We start from the raw sequence: 19,436 nt of genomic DNA on the forward strand, positions 1-19,436 counted from the left end.
AGGAACTCCAATTAGAAACTGCATCCAGTGAATTATTCACTTCCTTGTGATGATCCGTGGTGGCTCTGCCAGATCATCAACTCCCAGTCATGAGCTAGCTCTTGATTCCACTCATCAGGAGAGCAAGGCAGGAACGGACAGTCCTGAACATTTCCAAGTAGCTGATGGCTGGAAGCTCTGACCGTCCACTTGGTCTCAATAATTCCTACCGAGTTGCATCTAGTCCATCTCCTGATTCCAAATCTGGGCAAAACTTGGTTCATGGCACGCGGTATAGTTCTAAGGCATTATTTTGTCTGTCTTTAAATATCTCAGCTTATATATAGCTCTGTGGTGAGTCTCTTTTCTTTAAGACTGCTAAGACCTAGAACTTTCTTCAAGGAGGCAAGCTGCCAGCCCACACAAGAAACAGCTGGAGGTCTCTCACAACCTAGTGCCGGTTATCAACCACGATTTGGCGGCAGCCAGGTGAAGCACAGGTGTGTGCAATCTGTGCGAGCACCCTTGGCACAGGTGGGACAAGGTGGAGCTCCATGGGCGCATGCGGATATTTGTATCCCAGCGCATCTGTACATATATAGGCACATAGGCAGGGATCAGTCTGTCAGGCAGGCGTCATGTGTCGTTGGGGGATTCTGTGCTTTGCCCTCTTCTGCTACCTGGGTGTAGCATGGGCTACAAAGGTAAGGATACAGCAGGCCATTCATTTTCCTTTAGCTTAAAGAAAATTGGAGAGAACAGGTTGCCTGGTTAGAGTCACGTATTAAAGTTTTTGTGGTCTCTCCCCCCAGTTCCTGGCATATCCGCAGGTGCTATGTTAAATGGGCATCCAAGACCTCCATAACAAGTAGCTCCATACAGAGCAGCATCTCGCTGTTTGTATCTGAAAGAAAGTGGGCAACTGCCTTCTGGGGTCACGGAAGTGGATGTGCGAACCAGATAGATCCACTCGCCAATGCTCATTCTTGTGGGCTGCAGCAAAACAGCAAGGGGTTGGTTTCAGCTTAGATTTGGGATATGGCAACGGAAATGGGTGATACAAACTCTTGAGCGAAGGCAGATGGCTTGTAGCCCAAGTGTTTTTAGGGGGATGTCCTATTTTTTCTCATGGCAGGGCTTGCCTCATTTACTGGCTTCTGAATATTTTTCATCCTATGAAGTAGCTATGCTTCACTGAGCAATTTATTTTAGCAAATAAGGAATCCCAGTTTATTTTAGCAGCCTCAGACAGGGAAAGAGAGGCTGGGACCTACCTCATACTGAGCAAGGTTTTGCAAAATTGGTCAGTAGCAACTGGGGACTTCATACTGAGTAATTCTGTAAAGGAATGAGTGTCTTCAACTCCACTGACTTTTTTTTTCCTCTCTCTCTCTCTCTCTCCCCCTTCCTGTATACCTCACTATTCATGCATTTAGCCTTTACCACCATCTAATATCACCTCAAAGTCCCTGATGGGGAAAAGTCTCAGCCTAAGTGCAAATTATTTGTTAATAGTAATAAGCGTGTTGTTCATTTTGTAAAGCACTAGTGTTGTCAAGGGTTGATGTTTCAGGTGATGTAAGTCTGCTTGAAAAGACTTCTGCGGATGTAGCTTTCGCAGTCAGTATGTTAAAGAGCTACGTGAATGTTGAAGCATATCTTAGACCTGCTGATCCTGCCTATGTTCATTAAATGTGTTTCCTGTTCCCTGCCCTCGGTCTGTTTGGAATATCTTTAGCTGGGTGTTGTGTCCACGGAAGGAGGCTTGGTTGAGGGTGTCAATAAGAGGCTGGGACTCTTCGGGGACTTCATTGACATCTTCAAAGGAATCCCTTTTGGAGCTCCTACGAAGATTTTGGAAAACCCCCAGCCCCATCCTGGCTGGCCAGGTAAGACAAGGATTTTGGACCTCCGTTCTCTCTCCTCTACCTTGGGCTCTTCTTTCTTGTGCGAATTTGGAGGCCTGGGTGCACAACAGGCTGTTGTCTCCTTTCTCCTAGGTACACTGCAGGCCACGGAGTACAAGCCCCGTTGCATGCAGGCCACGCTAACCCAGACCGATGTACGTGGGAGTCTGGACTGTCTGTACCTGAACATCTGGGTCCCTCAGGGGAAAAAACAAGGTATGGGCTTGATGAGAACATGAGAGATGGGATGTTTCCTTTCTGTTCAGCCCTGAGCAGCCCAGAGCGATTGTGTGTTGGAGCCAGGCCTTCCTTGACACTCGCCTCTGGCCACCAGTCGTGTGCTCCCCCAGCATGCTGGCTGCACTGGATTCCTTGCGTTACACTTGCGTCAGCCAGTCTCCACCAGCTGCTGTCTTGGAGCCGTGTGTTTCAATAAAATGACCCTCTTCCTTGCAGGGCAGATGGGGAAGTCAGGCCCCCAGAAGGTTTGTGGTGACATTAGAGATGCCATTGGATTCATTTCCATGGAGAAATTGAGCGTCCCTTGGCAAGTAGAGACTGGAGTTTGTGCTGTGTAATTTCTCCCTGCTCGGTTCTGTTCCCAGGCTCTTCAGCTCACCCTGTCACCAAGTCCTAGGTCTGTCATCGCGATAAATAATCTGCTTGTGCCTCTAGTTCAGTGACCCTGCAGACAAGTACTTTTATATTCCTCCTAAACTTGCTCAAGTTTGAAGGAGGTGAATCCTGTTAGTGAACATACCTCGAGGTACAGGGTGATGAGGATGTGGAAGGGGCTGGCTTTGATTTGCATTAGCAAGTTTTTGTCTCTTCCTCAGCCTAACATCACTTTGTGGTTCCTCCCCACTCCAGTCTCCACAAATCTGCCAGTGATGGTCTGGATCTATGGAGGTGCTTTCCTCTTTGGAGGTGGTCAGGGTGCTAACTTCCTCGAGAACTACCTCTACGCTGGTGAAGAGATTGCAGTGCGAGGCAACGTCATCGTCGTGACCTTCAGCTACCGAGTGGGGCCCCTGGGGTTCCTCAGCACGGGTGATGCCAGCGCTCCAGGTACAGTAGCTGTTGCTCTGCTTTAGAGACGTCAGTTCTGTCTGCCCAGGCTCTCCCGCACACACCAGAGTGACTCCCCTCATCCACATACACACCATGCAGAAGGGCTGTCTTCTAAGGAAGGAGAGATCCAGAGGCTGAACTTGTAGGAAAGGCGGCAGATGGGTTGGATGTTTGAAGCATGCAAACCCCTTGTTCTGACACCACTTCCCAAAATGTGTAGGGCGCAGGCCCAGGATCCGCGGATACCTGTGATCTAACCTCAGCTTTAAGACAAGTAAAGATGAAGGTGTGTGAAACATGGACCCAGAGCCTGGAATCCCACCGATTTTTAATTCTCTGTTCCCTGAAAAATGTTGCCTTCTCTTGTGCAGGTAACTATGGGCTGAAGGACCAGCACCTGGCCATCGCCTGGGTGAAGAGAAACATCAAGTCCTTTGGAGGCGACCCCGATAACATCACCATCTTCGGGGAATCCGCTGGAGCCGTCAGCGTCTCATTGCAGGTGCACGGTCATCGCCAGGCCATGGCAGGGTAGCTTTTCCTCTCTGGCAGAAAGCTGCAGGTTCCCTAGCGCAGGGCTTTTCTCGCTGCAGGCGCTGCTTTGGGTGGCAGTAGGTACAGCTACATGTGGGTTAATAGATGTCCGTCCCCACAGGGTGGAAGGGGTCCTGAACTTGTGCTTTTCTTTGTAGCAGCTCTGTTACTTTGGATATGTCCTCTTCAAACTCTCCACACAGGTCTGAAGAGTGCTGCTTTCCCAAGCACTCCTCCTCAGGCTTCCCCTGCTGTAGAAATCTGTATTTCAGTCTGTAAGACTGAGTTGATGTTGGTTTCTTATACTGCCCCTCTCTCTGCAGGAGCCAAACTTTCATTGCCTGAGGCCTTGCAGCTCCTTCCTCCCAAAGTTACACAGGTCCTCTTCTGCTGTGACTTGTCGAGCAGCAGCCACTGTTCGGAGCCTTGTGTAGAGCCTGAGCCCTTGGCCTGGGAGGCTGTCTGGGGCTTGCTAACAACCAGCCTTTTCTGTCTCTCCTGCGACACAGACTTTGTCACCCTACAACAAGGGGATGTTCAAACGAGCCATCAGCCAGAGCGGCGTGGGCCTGTGCACGTGGGCTATCCAGGATAAACCTCTCTTCTGGGCTACCAAGGTAAAGTAAGCTCTGAAATAGGGCAGTAACCCACAGTCACTCTCGGAGGTCAGGGGGAGGAGCTGCAGGGTGGGTCCCATGCCCAGGAGACTGGGTACAGTAAATTCACAAAGCTGGGTCAGACTAGGACCTGCGCTGTGCCATCAGACTAGGAGAGCTTTCGCAGCCAGCCTGCCTGCCGCTGGCACCCTGCTGGTACGTGGAAAACAGCAGGCTGAGTGGGTAGAAGCAGTGATGGCACCTGAAGTGTCTAGAAAGGGACAATACCCCTCAAAAGGAGCTGTGGGAGCATTTCTGAGATTCGAAAAACAAACCAAACAAAACCCCGCTTCCTGTCCCAGTGTGGGAGCTGGGCAGTTGGCTGCCTGGCTGCACTGACCACAGCTACTTCCTCTCTCGCGTCCTGTAGATTGCAGAGAAGGTCGGCTGCCCTACGGACAACACCACAACCTTGGCCAACTGCCTGCGTGTTTCAGACCCTAAGGCAGTGACGCTGGCCTACCATCTGGAGTTGATCGGCCTGGCATGTGAGTCAGTGGGCCCTAGAGCAGCGTTTCTCAACCTGTGGGTCACGACCCGAAGCGGGTTGCAAGAATATATGAAAAGGTTGCAAACTTTAAAAATGGATTCTCCTTTAGAGATGAAAAACATGGCAAACCGTGGTTTTGTTTGCCCCCCACCCCGAGGAGCTGCAGGTGGGGGGCAGCAGGTCAGGAGTGAGGGGCAGTGGGTCAGGACTAGTCATTGATGTTTACACCTGGGTCCTGGTACAGAAAACATTGAGAACCGCTGCCCTAGAGGAACACGTGTCTGAGCGTTGTGCCCATCGAGCTCAGCCCCTTGGCTGTTGTGCAGGCAGGCAAGACACTTGTTTTGAGTTTGAAAAACCAGGATTCCTGCCATCTTCTCCGTGTGAAATCATACAAGCAAATGCACCCCTTCCAGTTGCTTTGGGCTGACTTGGGCATGCCCACAGTGCTCCTTGGGGACCAGAGGCTTGAGTTTTGGGGTGGGAGCGGGAGTCTTACCTACAACGGGGATTCAGAAACAGTCCCTGGCTGCTGCAGCTGCAGCATGGCCTGCTGGCCCTCTTACAGCAGCAGTACATTGTCCCTGCACCCAGCTGCTGCTGCTGCAGCCATGCCGTGGGGCTCCTGCCGCCCAGGCACTGGCTCCGTGGGGCTAGTGCCCTGCTTGCACCCCAAGTTCCCGTGTCATTGGGGACCTGGTTCTGTGCTTCATTTTCTGTAAAAGCCATGATTGTGTTCCCTGCAATTCCCACTCGAGTCGGCAGGTGGCCCGGAGGCACTGCCAGACCCGCAGGGCTGGGGGAGCCTGCACATTGCAGTCAATGTGGGAACACATCTGCATGATTTTTGCAAATATTGGCCCACCCCACGCAGCTGGAGGCTGCAGCTTAGAGCAGATGGCTGTGTGCCCCTAGACCAGGCAAAGCCCCGTCCTCAGCAGTCACTGGGGAATCTCCCACTACCCCCAGTCAAGCCTTGAGTTCATCCAACCTGTTTACTTGAAGCTCCCTCCTTGCAGCTGTAGGGCACGTGGTCGGTCTGCTCCCGTGTTGGATTCATAACAATTCCTCACTCTACTCCGCATGCAGATCCCCTTGTCCACTACCTCGCCTTCACTCCTGTCATTGATGGAGACTTCATCCCAGACAACCCGGAGAACCTCTTTGCCAATGCAGCAGACATAGACTACATTGCAGGCGTGAACAATATGGATGGGCACATCTTCGCTGGGATCGATGTCCCTCGCATCAATCGTCCGCTCAAGGACATCACTGCGTAAGTGCAGCTGCCTTAAGCACACGTGGAAAAAGCAAGGTGGACTTGGGTTTTGCTAGGGGAGAGACCATGCTAGAGAAGGGCCTTGTCGGTCAGTCCCAAACACCTTGGTGTAAGCGAGACCCAGGCCAGAGGAGCGCCTACGTAAGTGATTTTCCCCTCATGCCATGAGGGGCATGGGCTTGGTAATGGCAGAGCTGCTCCCAGGAGGGGATTGGGGGAACAGGTTTGGCCAAAGGAACCAAGTTCAGGAGGACCTGGATTTCATAGACAGTAGGGGCTGGAAAGGACCTTGTGAGATCGAGTCCAGCCCCCCCATAGGCAGGAAGTCAGCTGGGATGTCACCACTCTACCCACCTGCTTCACCAAATACAAAGATGAACTTTCTTTGAGCTGATGCCTTCTCTCCAGAAGCTGGACTGAGATCGCCAGGTTCTTCCGTCCATCAAATAACAACACTCAAGGGCGTTATTAGGAACAGAGCTGCCTTTGGACTGGAGGCAGCTATTTCATGTCTCTAGTACCAATTCACTGGTCCCTGCTATCCTCCCCCTCTGCTTTAACAAGTGTCAGGGAGCCAGGGTCTGTCTCTGTGACCACTGGACCTATTACAATCTTTCTAGTCAGTAGGAAACTAAGAGGTGCCATGGGTCTTTTTTTTCCAGGGATGATTTCTACAACCTGGTTCAAGGGCTGACCATGGAGAAGGGAGCAAGGGGAGCAAACTCAACATATGCCCTCTACACCCAGGTGTGGGGCCAGAACCCAGATCAGGAGACCATGAAGAGAACAGTGGTGGACTTGGAGACCGACTACATCTTCCTGATCCCGACGCAGCGGGCCCTCAATCTGCATTACCAGAATGCCAAGTGAGTCTGTGCGAGCAGTAGCACATGCTGGGCACACTGTGGGCAAGCTCAGGATATAGCATTCAGGTGGGAGCTGGGTGGGCCAGAAATGGCGCAGTGACTGGGTCTGCAGGGGTAGGTTTTGTTTTTTATTTACCCACAAAGAGTTGCAGATGTAGTCCAGGACGCTGGGGATTTAAAAAAAATCCCAATTGAACTTTTTCTCTAAAAACCCCCAGTCAGCCACTGTTCCCTGCCAGTTAGGCAGGAGAGGAAGTTGTTTGCTCTTATTCTCTGAGCAGTGAATGATGAGAAGTAAATGAACTCTGTCTCCTATGTTTCCCTAAGATGAGGTGACAATGCTAAGAGGACAGGGCAAGCTGCTTGGAAGGTCTGGGGCTTAAAGTCCTCCCTGGACACCTAGCATCGTGCACGATTGAATGCCAACCGTGCACATGAGTGTCTGTGTCTGTGGCTTTGTGAATCACCATTGCTCCAGCCCCAGCTGCTTAGCATCTATTTTTGCTTACACAGGAGTGGCAAGACTTACAGCTATGTGTTCTCCCAGCCATCTCGAATGCCCGTCTACCCCAGCTGGGTAGGGGCAGACCACGCAGATGACATTCAGTATGTCTTTGGGAAACCGTTCACTACCCCACTGGCCTATCTCCCACGGCACAGGACTGTCTCGGAGGCCATGATTGCTTATTGGACCAACTTTGCCAGAACAGGGTAAGGGGCCTGGGCTAGAAGTGGTAACACCAACTCCTGTCTATCCATGCTCCTACCTGTGGGAGCCTCAGTCTTGTAGCCTGTACCTAGGCTGCTCGGGGTCTCTATGAGCTGAGGGAGCATCAGGGGTACTGGAGGCATCCCACCAATTGCCTTGGGATCTTGAACGATGGGGAGCTGGGTCGGGGAAGTGCAGACACAGGAGTCTGTTCTCAGCATACAGGGCTTTTGGAGGCTGAGGTTTCCCCCTAGCATCAGCTCCTCTCTTCTTAGTCCTTTAAGCTCCACTGCCTGCAGTGGGAATCGGGCTTCGAGGGCTAAAGGCAGGATCCATGCTGCACCTTGTGCTGGTGCGGGGAGCAGTTCAGCTTGGGCTTGTTTTGGCTGCCTGCTTGGCGATTCCATTTTCTACCTGAATGCTGAGCTGCTGCTTCCAGTTTGCGAGGCCCGTGATGCTGGCCTCAGCAGTGGCAGACACATGGGTGGTGCTTTCCCATGGTGCAGCTCACTGGAGGCTCCTCTCCCAGTCTCCAACGTAGGTGTTGACGTGTTGCCTCATGGCTTTCCTCAGACTCCTGAAGGGTGCCTCGGTGGTGGGTGTGGGCTTTGGAAGACCCCAGGAGAAGGCTCCCTGGCTGCACAAGCATTCCCAGTTCGGAGTTGGGACACTTTGTTCTGGGTTCAGGGGATTTGTTACTGGAGAGTGATATCAGATCGTCCATCAGTCAGTATCTGAAGTTTGCAGAGCATGGGAACCAGCACGCTCACAGGGTCTTAGAGCTTGTGTGGAAAGCCCCACATCAGGCTGCAGCTTGCTAGGGGAGCTGGGCTGAGTCTCAGGTTAGCTCCGTCTCCAGCTGCAGCTGTTGTGTTTTTACAGAGACCCTAACAAAGGGGCATCGAGTGTGCCCATTGCCTGGCTGCCGTACACAGCCGAGGAGGGCTACTACGTGGAAATCAACAGCGACATGAACTACAACTCTGTGAAACAGGGTCTCAAGGCCCCCTACGTTAAGTTCTGGACCACAGCCTACCAGAACCTGCCTGATGAGTCTTCCTCTTTCCTGGACGAGTAACAACCCCATTAGACTTTACTGTGGTTTTCTGTGTGTTTCCTGTTTGTAAAGTCAAAATAATTAAATGCTCGTCTCCTGCTGAGTGAGTTGTGGCTTCTTTTTAACTGTCCTGTGCACCAAGACTTCCCAAATACCAGCCAAGTCCAGTGTACTGGACACTGTCTCCTCTGAAAGGTGCGCACAGACTCCCCTTCCACAGAGGCACTCTCAGCCCCACGTTTGTGCCTAGTTGCCTCAATCACCCTGACGGTAGAAACTTGCTCAGGGACTCTTTGCAAGGTTGACTTCACATAAGGCCTCTCCCACAGAGGAACTTGGTTGCAAAGCACCTGTATTCCTGGCTCTTGCCCTACACCATCTGCAATAAGACTGGCTAGAAGCACAGCCCCTTAACACACCTCTGCCAGACATAAACACAGCCTGAAAAGTAGTTGATGTGCTACTACTGCTTGCTCTTAATTACTGGAGCACTCTGGACTAGTAAAACAATGGGAATATGATCTAAGTCACCAGTGCCCTGGCTGCAAGGCTGAGATAGAGTAGAAAGGGATGCTACAATCCACTATGCTTTTGCTTGCTCTCAGTGATGATCGCGGCAGAACCGTGCATTATTAATACAGTGGTAATTCACTGGAGAGGTAGGTCATCAGCCTCCTAGTTAATTTGCTGGCCTCCCCCTGGACAGCAGCAGCAGGACTAGATCCGATTAGGAGGGGAAGCGCCATGAATGTAAAGCAAAACTAGATTCAACAGCATTGACTTATAGCCCTCCTACCAGCTGTTCATCAACCCGTTAGCCCACTCACTTCCTCAGCAATACAGGAGCCCCTGCACATCCTACACTTCTCCTCTGCGGGCTTTACTCCATATCTGTTTCCCTTGGACTTAGCTGGGGGCCTACATCAGTCAAGGAAGACAACGGCACAGGGCCCAAGGGCAGGGTTGTCAGAGCATTGGTATTTTATTGCAAAGACTAATTACATGACTGTGTACACGTCACACTGGGCAGTGTGTGCCTTCACAGGAGTTACAAAATCCGTATCATACAATCAGCTACGTTGATCGCCTACGCACAGGGGGGCACTTCAGAGTCTGCCGGCCCTTGGAAAGACGGTGGGGAGAGAAGGCTGGTCTGTCACCTCTGCCCTGCATTTAACCTCAGATGCAGGCCAGTTATTGAGGCACGAAGCAGCACTTGAGCCAAGAGTAGGCCAGTGTTACCATAGAAGGGGCAGTGGGCTGCTAGAAGCACAGGCAGCAATGGAGCATTTGCTGGTCTCCCTACTGGGTGGGACTTGTTCCTGCCCTCCGAGGTGAAGAGCCATTTTACAGGAACCGTTTGCCCTGAAGCCTGCATGCCCCCCATTGTCTTACCTTGCAGGCACTTTTTGCCACGGTGCTGCTCAGAGCAGGGCTATCGTCCAAGGCCTGGAGGCCATGGCATGTGCTGGCTGAAAGAGAGAGGCCTTGCTGATAGGGGAAGGATCTCTTCCTCCCAGACAACACGGGACCACAGCATAGACCTCGAGGAGATGATTCACGCTGGCAAGAGAGGAAGAGCTGAAGGCCCAGCAGAGGCTGGAAGGGCTGGGTTAGCAGTGCAGAAGAGCAACAGGTCATTCAGCAACAGGAAGAGCAAGCCCAGTCTGAGGCATGCTGACCTGCTGTGCTTGGCTGAAGTGCTTTGGTTGCAGAAACGGATGCTGAGCTGGCTAACGGGTCCCTGAAGGCAGAGTGGGGAGAGAGAAGGCTCCAGCAGAGCAAAATGAGTGAAAAGGGCTCCAACCCCTGCTTCAGGGAGGCGATGGTTCCCTTCATGTGCAGGGGAAGGCAGGGGGGCTAGAGAAAGCCACAGCAGTGCTCATAGGAGACACACTACCTTTTCTAAGCTGTCCCAGTTAGGAAGGACGTTTGTCCGCGTACCTAAGAAGCCAAATGCCCAAGGCAGATGATGTCCCAGATCCTGGTCTGACTCTCAGGGTCCCGGGTAGAGGTTGCCACCCAACCCCTGCAGCCTCTTGCATGCAGCCAGGTGCCCTGGACACTGTTCTGCTGCAATAAAGCTGCTTCTGCAGTCCCCCCTGTTTCCTCTCTTGTGCCTTAAGCACCAGCCTGGGGGGAAGCACGCATAGGAGGAGGCAACTTCTAACTGGGGTCCTACAGAACCTGCTCCAAGAGGGGCAAAGCTCCTGACTTTCAGGATAAGGCCCTGGGTCCTTGCAGGGATGCAGGACACCAGCTTTGTTACAAAACAGAGATGGAGGAGGAAGGAAAGGCCCCAGGACAGGTGCCTGAGCAGGAAAGGCTGCTGGCGGGTCTGGGAACAGAGGGGCCCCCTTTGGTTAGTGTTTCTTACAGTGATCACAAGCAAGGCCCTTCTCCCAGGTCACGCAGGACTGTGTTAGCCAAAGGAACCAGGAGGCTTAGAAAGACTCTCTTGCCCCCAAGCACACAATGAAGCAAGGCAGCTGCCAGAGAGCTCTCTCCCAGTCACTTTAAATACAAGCAGGCAGGGGGCAGGTTAGTAAAATGTACAAGTCAGTTTGGTCTATTTACAACCAATAAATATTGCAAAAAAATTCAGTAAACAGGTTTTTTTGTACAAAAATGTGAGCCCCTCCCTCCCACCCCCCTATTGTCCATGTTTTAAAAAGTCTTTAAAGCCCGAGGCGAGTGGCACTTTCTGCGGGCAGCACGGACAGAGGCAGGCGTTTCGCGTTGTAAACTGCTCTGGTCCTCTCCGCTCCCACCCGGGTCGTATAAAAAAAAAAAAGGCTATTTACAAACGTCTGTACAGGAATTGGAGAAAGCAATGGCTCCTCCTTGTTCCTCTGATGGCTCCCCGTGCTTGGTGAGGGGTGTTTTAGCCTCCAAAGAGACACTGGCATTTGATCTTTGGTGCAGGTTTGAAAATGACGGAGCCTGGGACGTCAGAGTCCAGCCTGGCAGACCATGGGATCGGAGGAGTAAAAGGAGGAACGACCAGGCTTCCAGTGCAAAGTCCCAGAGAGCACCGAGTGCCTGCTGAGCCATCTCACGCATCCAGAGAACGCTCCTCCACAACCAAGTGTGGTGCTGAGTGGCTTCATCCTTCCCAATTTAACTCCCCCTTCAGGGCAGCCACGTGCGGCTGCAGGGGCAGGCAGGTGGCACACTGTCCCGGGAGAGAAAAGTGGGACCTGGAGGTACAGCAGCCCTGGGCGACGGCAGAGCACAGGCAGTGATGCACCCAGCCCTGTTGCTCCCAGGGAAGTTCCTGCCGACTCCCCAGTGACAGCTGGTGCGCCCCTCGCTCCCGGTGTATCCCAGGCGGACAGATGTGCTGACAAGTCGCCAGTCCTTCACTCTTTCAGACAGAAGGCACCTAAGGCAGAGAGGCGGGGTCTGGCGCTGGGCAGCTGGATGGCTGTGGTGGTGGCACACGGTGGAAGAAGAAACGCCAGCCCCCCTCCATGTAGAAAAGCCCTGATGGAAATGGGACACTGGCTGACACTGCCCCCCTCCGAGCACCGTGTGCGCTGTCAGTCCACCTGCACGCTGCCCTCACCCCCACCAGGCCGGCAGCCAGGCCCAGAGTAGCCTGCCCTCAAGGCCCAGTTGGTGAGGGGTGCAGCAAGGGTGAGGCTAGAAGATGCCTTTGGCGATCTTCAGGCCCTTCTGCTTCATCCGGGGCAGGGTGGAGCTGGAGCCATGCTTGATCTTCACCCCCTTGGAGAAGCCCCTCTTCTTGAGCACAAAGTCATAGTTGGCAGCAGAGTTCATGGCGTAGAAAACGTTGGCGTTGTCAGGGATTTTCAGCTCTGAAAGGACACACAGACAGAGGTTGGGTCAGTCACCCCGGTGCTTGGCTGGGCTGAAGCTGCCTTCGTAAGGGGAAGGGACATGTAGGCAGGGAGCTAAGTGGGGCAATGCTGGACCTGCTGGGATGATGGGGAGCCTGGGGGAGAAGCAAGGCCCCTTGAAGACAGGAGCATAGGCTGTGCTTCCTGGCTGACTTGGGGCTCCTGCAACTATGCAAGGTTCCCTGGTCCACAGGAGACCAGGGACGCGCTCTTCCCAGCAGTGAGGTGCGGTGGGCTGGGGTGACAACTCATTCTCCAGGCTCAGCACTCCAGTAGCCTCCCTATCGTATTTATGCCAGACAGGGAGCTGGCAGATCCCCAACACCCCAGCCTCTCATGTTACAGTCCCCTGTACCTCTTTCCTCTGAGATGATCTGAACAAGCTCGTAGTCTTCCGGCCGGTCCCCGTCCAGGTTGTGTTTGGCCATCGCCTTGCGAATCACCACAGGGGTCTTGTCTTGGCTTGTCACCTGTGTAGGGAAGGGATGCATCAACCCAGAGGAACAGGACTGAGGACCCCAAAGCCACCATGGTAGCTAAGGCAGAGCCCAGGCACCAGGATTCATTAGACTAGCAGCAATCCCCACCCTCCACCGCACCAACATTTGGTCCTCCTCCAGGACACAGCTCTTCCAAGAGGGGCTGGAGCTAGGAGACGTCCTCAGGATCCTGGGCTGTTGGGCATTCCCACGTGGACACATCACAGGAACAACCCACTCACCAAGATACTCTTGTACATGTTGCCATTGTCCACAGCCAGGCTGACACGGATGATACAGCAATCGTCGATCTGCTGGTTGTAGAGGGGCAGTGAGAGGGAGGAGTAGCTGGAGATCCCCGAGACGGAGCGCTTGTGGGTGCGTGATGCCGTCACCGGCGTGGAGGAGACCGAGGAGGAGGAGGCGCTGCTGGAGCCTGAGCCAATCCCAGATGTGTCCAGTGAGGACAGAGAGGTGGATTCCCAGAACTGAGGGGAAGAGGCAGACGTGCAATGGCTTTCAGCCTCTTGATCCATGAGATGGGGGATCCCAGCAATGTCCCCTAGGGGCTGGGAAGGGAGCAGGGGGGCAGAGCCGGGGCAGGGGGTTCTGTAACTGAAGAGGCAGTTACAATGACGGAGTGGGAGGAGAAAGTGCCCGAGGACACGGAGAGAATCCCAACCAGAGCCACGGATGGAGATGGGAAGGCAGAGGGCCTGGGGCTCCCGCAACTTAGACCCAACCTTTAAGTGGACAATGCAGGGGCCCGCCCCACCCTGCCCCACCCCACCTCCAGACTGAAGGCAGAGATGCCACCCCCATGCCCTGGGCGCACCTGCCTCCTGCTGCCCTGGGCGCGGGGAGAGCCCGGCGAGCTGCCCCGTACCTTCTTCTCCTGGCAGTCGGGGGACTCGGGGATGAAGCTGATGTTGATCTCTTCCACGTCAGAGCTGCTGGAGCCGGCGGAGGTGACGCTGAGTGAGTCAGTGGTGTCCCCGCTGCACAGGTACTGCCCGCACTTGAGCTGGTCAAAAGACTTGGAGTGGGAGCTGCCACTGGCGCAGGGCTCGGCGCTTGGCGGCTGCCGACTATCAGAGAAGAGAGAGGCCCTGGATGACCACGCTGGCGTGTCAAGCAGCCAAGGGACCCAGTCAGCTCGCTACCCCACAACCCAGGTCCAGATCCTATGGCTCAAAGAGGAGACATCTGTGGGCGGTGAGACCCCTGGCCTGGCTGGATTCCAGCCTGCTCCATTGCATTCTGCAATAGCGAGCCCTCACACAGCTGCACCGATGCCCCCTGATGTGACCTGCAGGCCTCGTCTATTCTAATCCTATGCCCCCTCTGTAATGCTGCACTCATGGACCTCGCTTCTGCCTTCACCCCGCAGCGACAGCCTCCTGGTGGCTCTGTCAGCTCTCCTCTGCCTAGACCGGCCACACGCAAGCACCCCGGGGACAGGGGAGACTCACTCGCTCCATCGCTTTATGATGCCCGTGTTTTTCTTTGCCTTCAACGTGTTGCTGGCTGACTCAGACAAGGGCTCGATCTCACATGAAAGCCCATAGCTGGGAAGGGAGAGAACAGACAGTCAGCTTGGCTGCAGCCTGAGGTAAAGCCCATGTGTTTGGGCTGGGCTTGCACCCCTCCTCCCCCCCATGACCACTGTGTGAGCAGTGCAGAGAAGGCACCCCCAAAGCAAGAAGGAATGGATCGGCCTCAGTCTGCAGGATTAGGGTGACCACAGGTTTCTGGCAGGGCTAAGTCTGGGTATACAAGGCAGGGGGCTGCCCAGGTGCCAAGGTTAGGGTCAGCCCCCAGGCAAGAAGGAAGGTCTAGTTGCTTAGGCAGCCCCTAGTCTGAGGGCTCAGCCCACACCCTTCACCAGTGTCACATTGTCCTGATGAACAGAAGCTCAGGAAACAAGTGGAGACTGCCCAGGGCCTTATATGCACTGAGGGGAAGGGGCTACAGGCCACAAATCCTTGGTAGCAACTTGGAAGAGGTTTGAGTTTGAAGGAGCCAGCAAAGCAGGACGGCTCAGCCATGCTCCCATCCCACGGCAGTGTGGAACGAGGGGAGTCCTCAGAGAGGCCCTAGGACCGAAGCATCTGGCTTGGGCTCACCTCTCGGCTTCGCTGAGCCTCTCCACGCTGTGGAACCACTCTACGAACCGGTCTTCCTGCATGAAGCTGTAGTTGTTGCAAGCCGACTGCAGCAGCTTGATCTGGGCAATGACTTCGAACTCCTGTGAGCAAGAGAGGCAGGGAGACTGAGTGAGGCCCGGCTCCCACTCACCTTGCCCTGGCCAGACCTCCCCAACCTGAGCCCTCTCACTTTCAGACCAGTCCTGAGGGCCATGTGTGGGAATGGCCTTAACTGAGCAGCTCAGAGCTCAGTGCTCCAAGCTGCAGGACAAGAGAGGGCTAGAGCTAAGACAAGAGAGGAACCAGCCCCAATTGAACTGGAGTGGGGACTCTGGGTACCAGAGGGCATCCAGCCAGCCCCATCATCTGCCTCACTGTGCAAAGTCTGAACGTGACAAGCACTCACCTTCCTTCTCTTCTCGAAGTTGATCAAGCCTCCCTGAAAGAAAGAAGTCAAAGGAATGTTACAGCAAACCAAGCATGGGAAGTCCCTATCCCACAGCCTGGCATGGATCATGCAATGCAGCGAGCCTCCGCCAGGGGACAGTGTCAGCACAGCAATGTATCCCTACATGCCTATGGGTAAGGGAGCCAACAGGGTCCAACTACATTTTAGCCAATTCCTGGGAGCTTCAGGGCTCTGGAAGGAGAATGGGATTAGGAGAACACACAGCAGGGTACGTACATCCAAGAAATCCTTCATGGCAGTATCAAGCATCACCAAGTCTGTGAGGAAGGTGCCCAGGTAGGGGATGGTGCCTTGCATCACACCCTGCAAGAGGAGAACAAGGGTCAGCTGGAGAAGCCTGGTCACAGCCCCTACAAGGACACTGGGAGCCCAGAGGGCAGCGGCACCCAACTCACCATCTCTCTTTGCTGCTGCTGGCGCTTCTGGGCCCTCTTGGGGTTGATCTCCAGGGTGGCAAACTTGGACGTCCCTTCCTGGATTTGAGGGAAGGAGAGAGGTTGGCTCATCACTAACACTCGCTAATGCAAGAGGCTCCCGTGGATTACAAACTCCAGCCTCCTGGACTTCGTGCCGTGCTTACCGGCACTCGCACTGCACCCCGGGGTGGGTTGGGAGTGCAGCAGCCCTATGCAGGCAGGAATGGATGCGAGGGCCTGCCAGCTTGAGGGCCTGTCCACACAGGGCACCTTGCTGGTCACTGTGATAGAACTGGTGCTGGGATAGAGGTACACTCTCCGGGGGTGGAGCGAGCAGCTTTTTGTGTCTGAGCCTAAACGTGCCCTTAGTGTGAGCTCTATTCCTGACCGTGCCACTGACCTATGGGGTAAGGCTGACTGAGCCACGGGCTTCTCTGCTCTTGGGTCAAGTCAAGCGGCAGCACAGCTCCTCCTTTGAAAAGAGCTCTGAGATGTCATGGGAAGTTCCCCGTGAAACCCGGTATTAACCGCCTACAAGTCATGAGCTGAACTGGAAAAAGGGCATGTTACACTGGAGTCAGAGTGCCCTCACAGGGACTCATGCCCTGGCTGTCATTCACAGCCTGTCCGTCGGTGTGACTCTCCTAAGCCAACAACCCTTCAGTGTCCTAATGGAGAAAGGGATGATCGAGGCTGAGCGCTGGCACTAGCACCACAGGCAGCTTCTCTTGGGAAGGCCATGCTGCCTTCCCCGGCTCCGTGCATCAATACAGCAACAGGAGGGTTTGTTCCCTGTTGCATTTGATGCTCCCAGCCCAATCAGCGCTCGGATGAAACAGCCGTGTGAGTGCTTCCAGGGACAGACAAATGTTCCTGCAACCGCTGGCAGCCCAAACCATGTACAGGCTCCAAGAGGGACTGAGAATCTCTGGGACCCAGAGGAGCTTTTCCTACAGGCTAAAAAGCAGCCATCTCCAGAGGGGAGCTGGCAAGGGTGGCACAGCATCATGCATGGCAGCACAGACACCCTTTGCATTTGGGCCTGTGGCTTCTGGCAACCTGGTGATGCCAAGACTCCAGCATGAACAATCCCTATGTGGTTCAAGAATGAACAGGCGCCAGTCCACCTCGTAGACCAGGGCACCCTAACACAGCACAACACCACGGGCATCAGCAGGGCTGCTCCTGAATCATGCTGGTGGCCATGAGAGCAGAATCAGGCCCAGAAGAGAGATGTGCACGTGTGTCATTCCAGCAGCCCCCAAGCCAGCTATTTCCTTTGTGGGGAGACAAGGGAGAGGGGTGCCAGGAGTGACTACTCTATTTTGGCTCCAGCCACTGGATTCACAAGATCCCACAGCCAGTTTCTGAGACACTTAAAACCTCACGTTCGTTCATAGGGAGAGAGATAATGAGAAGCAGAGCCGAGAGCCTGTCCAGGTCTCCATGCCACAGCCTGCATCTGGCCTGGCCTTGCAGGGGAAGAGCACCACTATCTCTGTGCCAGAGAGATAAGGGATGGGGGGGGAATCCCTGTCCGGATGCACCCTCCCCCCTTATCTTCTGCCTTCACTGGGGATTTCTTTGTTGCCAGTGCCCAGCCCAAGCTTGAATGGAGCAATGAGCAGCACAGCAGGATGCCTCGGTCACTGCCTAGCTGAAAATCATGAAGGAAGGCAACACAGCACCACTGAGGAGTTGCACGTACAGCAACTCAAGAGCCGGCCCGTAAGTAAACAGTCTCTGCTCATCCCGCGAAACAAGCCAGGAGGAATTTCGGAAGCCTCCTGACCCTGTCTCCCTTGGTCCAGGGTGGTGGAAATGGCCTGTTTTAGACAGTTCTGGCTGCCTATCCCCAAGCCCTTGCTGGAGGCTGCAAGGCTGTAGGGTCTTTGGGGCAAACCTTTGCTTGGGTTTACAGGACACACTCCTGGTCTGTCCCCCATGGGCAGAGGGTGTGTAAACAGCTCAGCTTTAAATAATTCAAACCAGGACCCGATCTGGTTTGGTTGGGCACATACTCAGCCTGAGGCACACATCTGTCAGCATCTATATGGGAAAGCAGACTGTGTGCGAGTGCTGGTGAACAGGAGGCACGCCCTAAAGACTCTCTAAGACCTCAAGCAGCTCGTGGTATACACTGCTACAGGACTCCCTGCCCCGCTGCGACCTCCTTCCTGCGAGCCTGGAGTCGGAGCCCACGGTCAGCAGTGACGCGGGATGCTGGGGGATGAAAGCAGCAGGTGGAACAAGCTAGGACAAATTTTGATGGAGCTCCTTGTACCTTGATGAGAAGCTCCCGGCTCAGCGAGTGGTTGTTCTCGTCGGAGAAGATTTCCGATAGCTCATGAAATGTGCGGAAGCTCTCCCTGCTCACAGAGAAACAAGGAGGTATTAGTAACGGTCCCCCCTCTCTGCCTCCTGGTTGGGACAACCCCCGCCCTTCCACTTCTCTATGCCCCCTCTTAGGGCAGCATTCATTAACCCCCGATGCTGCTGTCAGGCTAAAGCCCCACCTTGTTCCTCCAATACCCACTTTTTTGCCTGAGCCCAGCCCCACTGACTGAGCTGCCTCCCCTCCCCTCTCCTGAGTAATACAGGAGATTTTCCCAGCATATACGAGGAACACGTCTCTTTCCCGCTGGCTGGTGGATTTGCTGACACTGCAAGACATTCTTCTCGGGTTGGCTAGGCCCCTCAAGGGCACACAGCTCTTCATGGCACCACTGGGTAGCACTGGTGGAGCTTCTTCATGTTATATCCACACTAGCAGGATACTTCTGGTATTTCACCCTGGACCCTGGCTCTTGGACATGCTCCATGACACAGGGCTAGAGCTAGCAAGGTCACCCAGGCCACATTCATGCTACCAGGGGACCCCACTACAACAGGGCAGCCCTGTGACATGAGTCCTACATGAGGCAGAGGGGAGCTGCCTATTCTGCAGCAACAGCTGGACCCCAGTGGTCTCTGCTCACCGTGACACTTCATCCCAGGTCTTCTTCAGTCTGTGCACAGCGTTGTACTGCAAGGCAGAGAGGATGGCACGGAGAGAGGAGAAATTCTTCAGGATGCGGCACTCCTGGGGGGGGACACAAGCCAGTGGCAGGACTGGATGTTAGTTGGAGATGGCGCACAAAAAGGATTATCTACTCCCCCTTGGGCAATGGGGACAGGAGGGCCAGATCCTCAGCTCAGTCAATCCATGCCAGCCCACTGACAGCAGAGATATGCTGCTGTCCACCAACGGCGGCTCTGCCCATAGCACTTCCCAGCTCCCTTCAGCCTACCCGCTCCTGGCCCACCTCTGCCAGGTCGCTCATACCCCCATCTGGGATAGGAGGTCGTTTAAAACAGATTAATGGGTGACTGGGGCTGCACAGGCTTGGGGAAGCTGAGGCATAGATAGAAGAGGCCTGCCCAGGTCCCCTGGACTGACCTGGGACAACAGAGTGAGCCAGTGGCAGGACAGATTAAAACGCAAGGCTCTGCACTGCAAAGTGGAACCCTAAAC

The 19,436-nt window shown here is 54.3% G+C and overlaps 2 protein-coding genes across 7 annotated transcripts in view; one reads left to right on the forward strand and one right to left on the reverse strand.

Moving 5' to 3' along the window:
• The first annotated feature begins 617 nt into the window (after positions 1–617).
• Positions 618–8,651, forward strand: CEL (carboxyl ester lipase). Its single transcript, XM_006260006.3, has 11 exons — positions 618–683; positions 1,718–1,868; positions 1,980–2,102; positions 2,757–2,954; positions 3,329–3,459; positions 4,001–4,108; positions 4,518–4,635; positions 5,727–5,913; positions 6,579–6,782; positions 7,296–7,493; positions 8,374–8,651. The coding sequence occupies exons 1-11, from the start codon at positions 618–620 to the stop codon at positions 8,567–8,569; spliced, it is 1,680 nt and encodes a 559-aa protein (XP_006260068.1). The 3' UTR covers positions 8,570–8,651.
• An 860-nt stretch (positions 8,652–9,511) lies between these two features.
• Positions 9,512–19,436, reverse strand: part of RALGDS (ral guanine nucleotide dissociation stimulator) — a 97,868-nt gene continuing 87,943 nt past the window's right edge. For 5 of the 6 annotated variants that reach the window (XM_019475766.2, XM_019475764.2, XM_019475765.2 and 2 more), the window contains 11 exons: positions 18,901–19,004; positions 18,207–18,291; positions 15,902–15,979; positions 15,723–15,809; positions 15,444–15,476; positions 15,017–15,138; positions 14,363–14,458; positions 13,726–13,978; positions 13,133–13,378; positions 12,767–12,881; positions 9,512–12,369 (listed from right to left, as the gene is read on the reverse strand). In XM_019475766.2, coding sequence (XP_019331311.1) covers positions 12,194–12,369; positions 12,767–12,881; positions 13,133–13,378; positions 13,726–13,978; positions 14,363–14,458; positions 15,017–15,138; positions 15,444–15,476; positions 15,723–15,809; positions 15,902–15,979; positions 18,207–18,291; positions 18,901–19,004 — 1,395 coding nt within the window. In that variant the 3' untranslated portion in view covers positions 9,512–12,193. The remainder of the gene's footprint in view (positions 12,370–12,766; positions 12,882–13,132; positions 13,379–13,725; positions 13,979–14,362; positions 14,459–15,016; positions 15,139–15,443; positions 15,477–15,722; positions 15,810–15,901; positions 15,980–18,206; positions 18,292–18,900; positions 19,005–19,436) is intronic. The other variant, XM_014603816.3, reaches the window with a different exon arrangement.

This window comes from Alligator mississippiensis, chromosome 12 (assembly GCF_030867095.1).
Source record: "Alligator mississippiensis isolate rAllMis1 chromosome 12, rAllMis1, whole genome shotgun sequence".
Taxonomy (NCBI): domain Eukaryota; kingdom Metazoa; phylum Chordata; order Crocodylia; family Alligatoridae; genus Alligator; species Alligator mississippiensis.

What these genes read in the sequence shown, in the direction of transcription:
- CEL (XM_006260006.3), top strand. Translation starts at nt 618, where the DNA reads ATGTGTCGTTGGGGGATTCTGTGCTTTGCCCTCTTCTGCTACCTGGGT. An exon ending in CCGCTCAAGGACATCACTGC is followed by an intron (nt 5,914 to 6,578) that starts GTAAGTGCAGCT and finishes TTTTTTTTCCAG; the next exon opens with GGATGATTTCTACAACCTGG. An exon ending in ACCAACTTTGCCAGAACAGG is followed by an intron (nt 7,494 to 8,373) that starts GTAAGGGGCCTG and finishes GTGTTTTTACAG; the next exon opens with AGACCCTAACAAAGGGGCAT.